This window comes from Chiloscyllium plagiosum, chromosome 3, assembly GCF_004010195.1.
Source record: "Chiloscyllium plagiosum isolate BGI_BamShark_2017 chromosome 3, ASM401019v2, whole genome shotgun sequence".
Lineage (NCBI taxonomy): Eukaryota > Metazoa > Chordata > Chondrichthyes > Orectolobiformes > Hemiscylliidae > Chiloscyllium > Chiloscyllium plagiosum.
The window spans coordinates 33343352-33355714 of NC_057712.1; the positions used below are offsets into that span (position 1 = coordinate 33343352).

General features: G+C 41.7%; 1 protein-coding gene across 1 annotated transcript in view; it reads right to left on the minus strand.

Annotated features, from left to right (window-relative positions):
* hcrtr2 (hypocretin (orexin) receptor 2) overlaps positions 1–7785 on the minus strand; it is a 71411-nt gene extending 63626 nt beyond the window's left edge. The window contains exon 1 of the mRNA XM_043687463.1: positions 7455–7785. Coding sequence (XP_043543398.1) covers positions 7455–7662 — 208 coding nt within the window. The 5' untranslated portion in view covers positions 7663–7785. The remainder of the gene's footprint in view (positions 1–7454) is intronic.
* Between the last annotated feature and the right edge of the window lie 4578 nt (positions 7786–12363).

Below are 12363 nucleotides of genomic sequence, written 5' to 3' on the forward strand. Positions count from 1 at the left end.
AGCTCTCCTGTTCCTCAGCCTGGCTTGCTGTGTTTTTCCAGCACCACACTTTTTGACCCTTTTTCTCCCTTGGTCCTGAATGCTGAACCCAGGACAATAACATGCACTTGGAGCTCAAAATATGCCTTCAAAATGTTTTAAAGTTCCTTCCATGTGCTTTTTCTGCGCTTCAGAAAAAATTAGCATGGAATATGTTTTGAAAGTCTTTTAGTCATAAAGTCATTGAGTTATACATCACGGAAACAGATCTTTTGGTCCAACACATCTGCACTGCCCAGACATCCCAGTCTGACCTTATCCCATTTGCTAGCATTTGGCCTATTTCTCCCTAAACTCTTTATTTATTTACCCATGCCTTTTAAATGTTGTAATTGCATATGCCTCCACCACCTCCTCTGGCAATTTGTTCCATAGACCCACCACCCTCTGCACAGAAACATTGCCCCTTAGGTCCCTTTTAAATCTTTCCCCTCTAACTTTAAACCTAAACTATCTACTTTTGGACTCCCCTACCTTGGGAAAAAGACCTTGGCTATTTGCCCTATCCATGTCTCTCATGATTTTAAAACCTCTAGTCAATAAGTCCATAACTGTTACATAATTCTTCCTTTGTGCATGCAAGACCTCCCAATTTTGCTTCATCTTCCCTATGATTTCATCCAGGAGAAAAGCTGTAACCATTTTCTTTTAACCAGCGTTTAAACTGTATGATGTGAGGTATGTGATTCATCAATATTTCAAAATCATCTATTTTGGATTTTTGGATTTTGAACTAGCAACATGTGGGTTTCTCTGTGTGTGAAGAGGTTCAATGATTAACTTCCATGTATTTTTAAAGTCATGATGACTTATTTTTTAAAAATAAATAATATTGAAATTGAATAGCACTTAGAGGTTAATGGGATTTTATTTATTGGGAGAGTTTTATAAGCACTAAGTAAACAGTGTAGTTTATCAGGCTTGACGTAGAAGACTCTGGAAATGTGGGGGCAGGGGTGGTCAGTTTAGTTTAGTGGAATTGCCAATAGATTGGAAAAGCTTTTTAGTTTCTGTTTGATCATTTGCAAAAATCTTGGCTAAAACCGGAAATGTAAAACAACTGCTCCTAAAGAAGGGAGATAATTTAATACTGTTAAGAAACAGATTATCTCAATGCAAGGAGTTCAGTTTGAAAGTTCCAGACCAGAAGTGTTTGGTTAAAATGCTGAAGGGGTTGCTTTAAACTGAGAAAGTCTAAGTTGGTTATATGAAGATTCAAAAAAAGAGATTATCATATTCTCAAGACAAGAAGCAAGCAGGTACAGTTACATTAAGCCCTACAGAGGGAATAGAGGAAGGAATTCTCTATGATATGAATATTGTTAAGGATGTTTTTTTAAGATTAAGGAGTATATTTATCATGAGTTTCAAAATCTTTAAACTTGTGTTTAAAGTAAGTAGTTTGGTTAATTCTATTTTTCATTATTTACTTTACATATAAACTTCTATTTTATTATTAAGACCAAATCTGCAGCAGTGTAATTATGTTTCAGTGAAAAACACTGAGATAAAAATAAACAAAAAAGAAAATAAGATCCATCAAGCCAGACTTCAGTCTAGGATCTGACTTGTCCAATAGTAACATCAGCTGCGATCATAATAACTGTGACATGCTTTGTTGAATTGCACTTTTTAAAAAGATCTGCAGATCACTCATCATCAGCATGTACCTGTGCCTCCCAGTCAGTAGTTGTGTTTTTGTACAACTTTGCAATACTCATCTCAGGGCCTCTTCTAACGCCATGTTTTGAGCGGACAGTGTAGCAGTGTGTTCAATACACAGACTTTATTGAAGTGAAGTCAAGCTGTCTGTCTGCAAGGGCTGTGCCTCATGGTACAGGTCACATGACTAATCTAACATGATGCATTTCTATCCAAACAGTATTAACTTAAATTGAAGAATTCAGAGCGTTTTGCTGAAGTTAATCAAATAGTTATCCAAGAAAAAGGAGACAATTAACAATGCAGTCTATCTCTTGGTTAATATTAAACTGACTCCACAACTTACTGTACATTTCCTCAACCACATTTTCCCCAGATCCCTTATGCCTCTCAGATTCTGACCAGACATTCCCACTTCCCAGAACTCAACAACCCCTGCTGCTAAACCTTACACCACCCCATCTTCGCTTACCCTGGGACCTCACCCCCCTTTGAACCCCTAGAGTCCTGACATTTCCCCTTTTTCCTGGGACCGACACCCAACAATACTCCACTCCACACTGCCAGATCTGACACACCTTCTTTTTATCCAGGATCCTTCACTTACACCTCCCAACTGCCCAGAACCTGACACCATTCCCACTGTCACTGGACCTGGCAAACCTTCACTACCCACTGCCCAATCAAGCCTGGAACCCAATGTCTGCCACCTTCCCCAGGACTCCACACCTCCCTCCCCACTGCCAGACCTGACACTATCCATCTCCCCTGATTGCCCTGCCCCGACTATAGAATGAACCTGTACAGCACCATATTTCTGAAAGGACCCAGTCAGAATCTCCTGCCAGATATATGGAGTTCTTGCTCAATGGAAAAAATGCGAGCAGCAATCTGAGTGTGATTGACACTCCTCAAGAAATCCATCCATTGTGTCTGCAAGGTGCTCAATGACAGCTTTACTGAGTTCTAATTCCAGCTGTGACAATAGCAAATAAGAAATTTGGGTTCTTGTGCTAGATTTTGCTGATGTGGTTGGAATGTCTGGTCATGGTGTCTGAAGGTAATTTTCCATTAGTCAGATGGGAACCATTCACCAACCAGCCACCCCTCAACGTTTCTGAAAGGACACAAATATCATGCTAGGAACACTCAACTACAATGATACATAGATAAACCATTCTCTTAAATTGTTAATGCACTAAAATAAATGCCCACCCACTGAAATTTCTTGTCTTCATATTTATAAGGGAAATAGTCCATTACAAATGTCTCTCTCCCATTGAAGGTGCTGCAGTCCCATTGCATACAAAGAATAGAAATTGAATAGAAATAGAATTGAATAGCAAGGTTATTATATTGTAAATCTGAGGAATTAATAATGTCTAGTCCACCTACAGAATGGCAGGAATTGAGTTGGATTATACTTGACTGCAGCAGTCCAACAAGGCAGCTTATCAGTATAGTCTCAAGGGCAGTTCTGCTTGGGGAGTAAATCCTGGTCTAAGCCAGCGAAGTCTGCATTGCAGAAAATAATTTTCTTGAGTATGGGTGCAGTGGAGCCTGAGCTCATGTGTACCATTGTAACAGTGCTTCTCTTTGAAAGAGCTGTCTAATCCATTGCATTTGCCTTTGACCTGCAAATATTTCCACTTCAAGTGTGAATCTGATTCCATTTTGAATGTTGTCATTGAATCTCCTTTCACCACTTTGTCAGTCTGTACATCAGAATAACTCTGCATAAAAAAGACTCACGTCACCAATGATCCTTTTCCAAAAACTCTTTGATCCTTGTCTTCTGTTTACAAACACTCCATTAAATCAGCCCTTTAACTTGTTTACTTTAGGTACCCTGTGACTCCAGGGTTCTATTCCAAGTAAACTTCCTGTCATCCATCCTAAACATGATATTAATTAGTTCCAACATACATCCACTATTAGTAAGGCATGGTCTAAGTAATGACACACATTCACCTTACACCATTCACCATTCACCAACAATTAAATTACTTGTTGCATTACAAACCTTAATAAGCTCATGTCTGATATGTTCTATACAAATTGAACATCCCAGCTCTCTTCAGTCTTCCTTTACAATTCAGCCAATCAACACTGAGAATCATCATTCTGTATTGCCTCCAACATTTGAATATCTTTACCTTGTTTTGCTGATGACAGATAGATACAACTAACAGTTGAACTGGATTGTCATTTCCCCTAAGATTACCTTGAAAGTTACTTGCCCTCCTTCATTGAACTTCTCAGCACTTTTCTCAATTCAAAAGACATTCTGGAACACCATTCACCATAACCATCTGAAGGTCACAGAGACGGTCTCCTACCTACATGTACCTTTTGTCCGATCAATCTCAGCTGCCCTTCTCACCAGAATGGATTTGTACTGATTCATCAGAAATACCCATTTATCGCACAGAGAGATGTCCATTTGGAGGTGTTCCCACCTCCTTCGATACAGTTTGATTTAGATTCTGACAAGATACGTACAAATGAGGGAGACATTTTGGCCCATCATGCATATCCTTTTCCTAAAGATAAAGCAACCACACCAGATCGGAGCTGCAATCCATATCAGCAGCAACAAAACGTTAGAGACTGAGGGAGGGCTGTCAATAAGCACTCTAATCTCTTGGAGCAGTGAACCAGTAATTGCATTGCAACTGCTGCCCATGCAGATAAGAAGCACCCACTGTTATGTATATACACTGTGCTCTAAAATGATGAAGAATCAAAGCTTAACCATTTTATCTGTCAGTGGATACTGTGATGTAATTTTAGTGACAAATTAATAGTATTTGTAGAATACGGCACATAGTAAGATATGCTGGCAGATCTACCTCACTGCATATTGTAAAGAACTCAGTAGGAGTTCTTTAATACTCTCATCTGTCTTTGGTCAGGGATGAGCGTGAGCATTGATCTCAAAAGAAGCTTTCAGTCCACATAGGAATTTCAAGTACTCAAATGATTGTGTGTGTGGATAGTCATTTCATTCAGTTCACTGTGCAGTGCAGAATAATGCTAACAGGACAAGTTCAACATCCACACTGTCTGAGGTAGTTCTTCGGATTCACCCCATCACCTTACCCCATCATTATCATGATCACCGCCTCTCAATTCACAGATAGTGCCTACTCAGAATTGTGAGTTTCTATTGTGATTCTCCATCTGTACGACTGGATTGATTTTCAAGGTACAGATCATTGGACATATGAGGAAGGACATTCTGTGAGGAGAAGGGATTTGGAGTGCAGGATTTTTTTTTTTTACTTGTCTTTCCCCTCCCTGCTGCCACTTTCCTCATCATTAGGATGATGCAATTCAAAGTGTGATGCAGCTTGATGGACAGGTTGCCTTCATTTTCAATGATTCAAGACAAGCACCTCCCAGTCATATATGATAATGCTGTCGAATGTAAAAGAAACCTTTGGAGCATTTTCTTTGTCTTCCCCTGGAATGTTGCCCATTTCAGTGTTAGAAAAAAACTGGGCCTTGCAGGGAAGCCACATTTTGGTCACTGGGCCACCGAATCCAGTCTATTGATTGTGCATGAAGTTTGCCTGAATCCTTCGAGCTCTAGCCTCAAAATAAACAGCAGTATTTGATGTTTCTCCAGGATGCAGTAGAGATATTCCTGATGTAATTTCTCCATTGCACGTATGTGTTGCTGACTGATAGATAGTCCAGGTCTCACTGCAATGCACTCATCAATGATGGCCATTAAAGAGAGATGGCTGCCAAGGTGTGGGAAGTGCTCAATATAGTACAGAGCCTCTCCTTCAACATTTTTGGGAGTGGAATTAGTGGACCAGGTATGCGTTGACTGAAGGATTTTTTTTTAGCAGCAATCAATGTAAGGTGAGATTCTTCCTTGCAAAATTGGAGAGACTGAGAGCGGCTTGCAAATTTTGAGCAAAGTGGGTAACAACACTGCAGCCATTTGTATCATGTATCATGGAAGTCAATTTAGTTTTGACATGGAGGCGAGTGAGGTTAAAAAAGCTTTCAATCTAGATGGTATTTAATGTTATAATCCAGTTAAAGACCAGTGATGAAAGTAGCATATTGGTTATGACTGAGGTGTCATGTCATGAGATTTTCGATGATAATAGAGGAGGGTTCTGGCAGTTTATCCAAGGTCCTATTCTAAATGGCAAAGTCAACTCTGTGAAAATGACAGTCATTGTCAGCCTTCCTGTCCCATTAATAGGTGTATTTCCCTACTTGCGCATTCACTGCTTCTCCCAAGCCAGGCAAATGCAAAATGCATCTTTTAAGTTAACAAAGTTCCTGTGTGGATAGAGATTGCACATTATTGCATGGTATGGGTTGGAGCTAATTTATTCAAACATTTTGCTACTTTAAAGTTGGAAGTGAAACCAGGAGTCAAATACCAATGGAGTATGTCACCATTCATTCAACATACTTTCCGTTGTCCATGGGATGGTTGTTTACAGGTTCAAGTCTTTTGGATGTTGCCAGGTCAGGGTCAGGTTCAAGAAGTGGAGATGAATGCATAATATGAACAATTGTGTGTAATTGTCTGACAAAGCTTTGGTTATAAAGTGTATCACACTGATACCTGTGCTCTTAAAGGACTTTACAAATATAGGAATAGAATTCAAAAGTGAAAACAATTTCTGAAATATTTTCATAACAGTTTGACCATGCTGTAACGATATTCTCAATTGTGGGCACTGGAAGAATATGAAGGGGAGGATTGAGCAGTTTGGGGTTAGAGGTCTGGATTCAGGAAGGTATCAGAGCTCATGATTTCATTCCCCGGCTTTGCCCAATGCCATTGTTCAATCAAGGCACATCAGTGAGAAGTCCATGATGTAACTGTGTAATATTTTGTAATGAAAGTGACGCCAGGTTTCAGAATTCATTAGTTATGGTGTGGTGTTTTTTTTGGACTCTTTGAATGTCTCCTTAAACTGTTGTTCTAGGAGAATCGGGAATAAACATTGAAAAGCCCACTTGTGCAAACAGTAAGAATGGGTCGAGGAAGCACAACCGGATTAAGATCTCTGTTCACACAAGGGCAAAGAGACCGACAGCTGCTCTTCCAATGTGGACTCTGATAGTCTCTTACTAACGAAGCTCTCTGATACAGTCCAGCTCCCTCACTGTGTGAAACGCTAAAAGCGATATTGAAGGCATTTATTCAGTTCTCTGCAAACAAGGATCCTTTCTCACCCTAGAAAATTACAAACAGAGTTGACCTTGCTCGGCAATGGCATGTCATGTAAAGGCAGGGACCTGCAACCTTATCTCTGTCCACAGAGACGCTCAACATACCCGAACTGTCAGATCTCCAGCATCCGCAGGAATTTGCTGATGCTACACACTTTTAGCTAGTTTGGGTTTCAGTCGGTTTGATAATCGCTGCTAATATTTATATATTCCTGAGAAACCAAGACATCTTTATCTTCTCTCCCATTACACCTACTTAGCATTTGAAAACTGGCTAAAAGTGGGGGGGGGGGGGGGCTCATATCACCAGGTGTCACTTTTACTATTGCAATGGGACGGACTGCGAGACAAGGCGCTTTTAAAATTAATATCGGACGGTTGTTTTTAAAAGTGACTTCTTGCAACTGCTGCTTGTTTCTACGTGAGCAAAGACAGGCAGGGAAAGAGGTATCGGGGCAGGTAAAGGTTTAACAATACATCAGCTACAGGAACACCAAAGCTCAGCTACTGAATGGTGCAAAGGGCAGGAAAGTGTTACTCACCCAGTATGTTTCCGACCAGGGCGACAATGAACACGATAATATAAGCGATAATGAGCACCCACTCGTACTGCTCGGGATATAAATATTCCTGCCACAAGTAACGAATAAACTCATCGTCGTAATCAGCGCCGGACAGGAGGGCGCCGCTGCTGTTGGTCTCATTAAGTGCAAAGAGCTGCTCAGCCTGGTCCCTCTCCATCTCCTTCATTGCAGAGTGTGCTCACAGAATGCCCACTCCCTCAGACCGCTCCATTCCCCGGCAATGCTGCCCAGGGATTTCCGTGAGTGGGAGGGAGTTGCTAAGGGAGGAGGTTTCACTCCAACTCGCTGACGTTCTCCCAGTGCCCACTCCCCAACAACTTCACTCTCCCGCAGTCCCTCCAATGGGAAAGGGAATGAACGCATCAATCCAGCCACTCCTCAAGCCTCCACAACCCCCCCCCCCCCCCAGCCCAGGAAACATCCAACACTCATCCCTATCCCCACCCCCAACCCTGAGAGTCTCGCCACCCTCATTCCCCTCATCACCCTGGGAGTGGTCCCCCACTTCCCACCTCCTCAGCCCACTTCCTACGACTGAGATCGCTGGATTAACTATCCCAGGCTCTGTACTTGCTACTTGGAGTGACCCTCTACTATTCAACAGACCTGCGAAGATACACAGTATAGTGTGTGTGCGTCTGTGAGAGAGAGAGAGATGGAGAGAGAGCGAGCAGAGAGTGCTTTTGGAAAGCCATAGGTCCAAAAGCGTTATCAGCCTTACTTGATCCAGATTGGAAGACATTCTTTCATGATTTGTACTCAAATATGTCTGATCGAAATCTCTCAAACAGTACAAGACATGAACAGTGGTACTAGATTGCTTGCAGTCTGTTGGCTGCAAGCCAGTAGTGCCACCCAACACAGTGCAGAGGTTTACACATATCCCCAAGGGGCACATATCCTTATAAATTTACTCAAAGGGTATTTATCTTTACACACAAGAGGCATGTACCCCTACATATGTACCTAAGTGGACATGCACCTACACACACAAGTGGCATGCGTTCTCACACATATACTGAAAGTGCATGTATTCTTACGTACCTGAGGGGCACATGCCCTCAGGTACATTTACAGGGCAGAGGGGCATGTTCTCTTATACATTTATCAAAAAGGCATGCATCCTTACATACATACCTCGAGAGACCAGAGCAGTATATATAAATATCCAAGGGGCGTGAACTCCTACATGTACCCAAAGGGGACACAACTCTTACACAAATACACCTTTCCCATGTACCTGACAGACATGAACTCTTCCAAATGTGCTGAATGCAATGCCTTTTTACACATATTCTTACATAGTACTCTTACATATGAACCTGAATAGCATGTATTCTGAAGGATGTATCCAAGTGGCATGCTCTCTTACACTTGTACCCAAAGGCTATGTACATAAACACAGGTAACCATGGACCATGTACTCACACATGTAACCAAAGACTATGCATATGTGTGCATATGACTGACAGACATGTGCTCATGCACTGCTACACATGTACCCATGAAGCACATAGTCTTACATGTACCCAAGAGGCATATATTCTCACACATGCAAGGGAGAGTATGTGGTGTTAACTATGTATAAAGGGAGAATATATTCTTACACAAAACCAGGGAGAGAGCAAGGTGCTTATTAAAAATGTGAGAATACAGTACTGTTTAAAGTTGCAATCAAAGCTATGAGGAGCTATAACACAGTAGAAGGACAATAAATAAGAGGCAATCACACAATGGGAGTGGAGAGTTAGTCAAAAGAGGTTAGGGGAGCAAATGTGTAGACAAATTTCTGAGAAGGCCATGAACAATAAGGTAATAATAATGGGAAATACCAGGCACCCTAATACTAACTGGGGATGAAATTAATGTGAAATACACCAAAATGCATTCAGGAAAACCTTATTTAGTTGATCATGATGGGGTCCATTTTTGGCCTGAGTTTTAGAGAATGATGCTGGGCGAGTGGGAAGGCTCTCATTTGGGGAGCATTTTGGTGGAAATGATCAACATGCAATGCGATTTAGAATGGTTATAGGAATGGCTGAAGCTGGACCAGGCGAAATAAAACTCTCAACTGGGGATCAACTTATTTTTACAAGCTGAGAACTGATTTCAATAAAGTTGACTGTAAATAATGCTTGAAGGTTAATTAGTGCCAGATCAGTAGAAAGCAATCAAGGAAGAAATGGTGAGAACACAGAACAAGTATGCCCCCCTCTGAAAAGGGATAGGCAAACAAATCTACAGTCCTCTCCATCACCACTCCCCTACCCCAGAATTGCAGGGAGGTAAAGGAGAAAGAGCAAAAGGTGCAACAGACATTTGAGATAGGTGTCAAGAGCTCAATACTGCAGAAAACCAAGAAGACAAAAAAAAAACAAATGGAATGAAATTACAATAGAAATTAGGAAAATAAAGATGGGGCATGAAAAGCTATTCAGTTCTGAAGAAGGGTCACTCTCAAAATGTTAACTCTGCTAGCTGTCCACAGATGCTGCCAGACCTGCTTAGTTTTCCAGCAATTTCTGTTTTTGTTTCTGTTTTTGCTTCTAGCATCTGTCATTCTTTGTTTCTTATTATGAAAACTATTGACAAGGAAAACTTACAGGTGTTTTCTCAATGCATAAAATTTCAAGAGGCTAACTAAGGAAAGAGTATTAAGGACCATATTGGTACCATGTGTGTAGAAATGGAGGGCATGGATATCATTTCACAGAAATGTTTTCACACAGTAGTGGAAAGTCAAAACACTATCCATCAGAGTCAACATGGTTTTATGAAGGGTAAATCATGTTTGACTAATTTGCTAAAGTTCTTCGAAGATATCAGGTGAATTGGCCATGCTAAATTGCCCGTAGTGTTAGGTGCAGGGGTAAATGTAGGGGAATGGGTCTGGGTGGGTTGTGCTTCGGCGGGTCGGTGTGGACTTATTGGGCCGAAGGGCCTGTTTCCACACTGTAAGTAATCTAATCTAATAGGACAAACAGCGAAATTCACAGCTGACCTTGGAGGAACTTGTGTGGGAGAGCTCACAGCACAGGAACAGATAAGTGCATAGTTTTTAAGGTGTAACTTTGCTGTAAGTCGACAGTAGTGAGTGGAATGGGCTCTTTCTTGATTATATGTTTTATTGAAATCTGTCTTTTGCTTTGCAGACCACGTGGTACCCATGTCCCATCTGACCACACCAGAAGAAGGCCAGGCCAGCCAGAGGCAGCCTACATGAACTCCAGGCTTGGGGTCTGCCGAAAAATTGAGACACTCGAGAGATCTGCCCCAGGAAGGAGAACATACACGAAACACTCCCGACCCCATAAGATGCCTGCCTGACATGGAATCTATCAGAACGTACCTGGAGAGCAGCCCAAACACCTCTGCAAAAAACATGGCTGAACCTGGGGCAGCAAATCAGCAGCAACTGAAACCAGGAACTTCTCCACTGGGTCCTAAGCAAATTCCCTCTGGTTAAAAAAAAACAGTAAATTACCTGCTACACGGGTCCTAAGCAGACCCTCTGCAAAAATACACTAACCTGCAACCTACCAGCTCTACAGGGTCCTAGGAGGGATCACGGAACTGGAAGCAGTCACAATCTACTCCATCAGATCACCAGACCACTCTGTAAGAAACCTGAGAGGAAGTGGGATAAGTGTGCCGGCCTGTTAGTAAGACTGAGACTACGCAGATTCAAGAACAGCCTTCCTAGCTTACTCCTAGCAAATGTATAATCTCAGGAGAACAAGATGGACAAACTCAGATCGCAGCTCAGCTTCCAACATGACCTGCGGGACTGCTGGGCATTCTGCTTCACAGAAACCTGGCTCAATCCATCCATTCCTGACTGCGCAATGCAGGCTGAGGGTTTTCCTATCCATTGCATGGACTGTACAGCATCCTCAAGTAAGACAAAGGGTGGAGGAATTTGCTTTTTAATCAACAGCTTGTGGTGCATGGACATTGCAACCCAGAGAGACAGTGAGGAAAGGGATCAATCTGAAACTGGAACAGCTGAGAACAGAAGTGAGTCAAACAGTCAGGGCAGGCAGGGACAAAGCAAAGAACAATGTTGGACTGATAAATTAAACTGCATTTATTTCAATGCAAGAGGCCTAACAGGGAAGGCAGATGAACTCAGGGCATGGTTAGGTACATGGGACTGGGATATCATAGTAATCAGGGATGGGCAGGACTAGCAGCTTAATATTCCAGGATACAAATACTACAGGATGGATAGAAAGGGAGGAAAGAGAGAAGAGGGAGTGGAGTTTTTGATAAAGGATAGCATTACAGCTGTACTGAAGGAGGATATTCCCAGAAATACATCCAGAGAAGTTATTTGGGAGGAACTGAGAAATAAGGGATGATCACCTTATTGGGATTGTATTATAAACCTCCAAATAGTCAGAGGGAAATTGAGAAACAAATTTGTAAGGAGATGTCAGTTATCTGTAAGAATAATAGGATGGTTATGGTAGGGGATTTTAACTTTCCAAACATAGACTGGGACTACCATAGTGTGAAGGGTTTAGATGGAGAGAAATTTGTTACGTGTGTACAAGAACATTTTCTGATTCAGTATGTGGATGTAGCTACCAGAGAAGGTGCAAACCTTGACCTACTCTTGGGAAATAAGACAGGGCAGGTGACTGAGGTGTCAGTGGGGAAGCACTTTGGGGCCAGTGACCATAATTCTATTAGTTTTAAAATAGTGATGGAAAAGGATAGACTGAATCTAAAAGTTGAAGTTCTAAATTGGAGGAAGGCCAATTTTGACGGTATTAGGAAAGAACTTTCAAAAGCTGATTGGGGGCAGATGTTTGTAGGTAAAGGGACGGCTGGAAAATGGGAAGCCTTCAGAAATGAGATA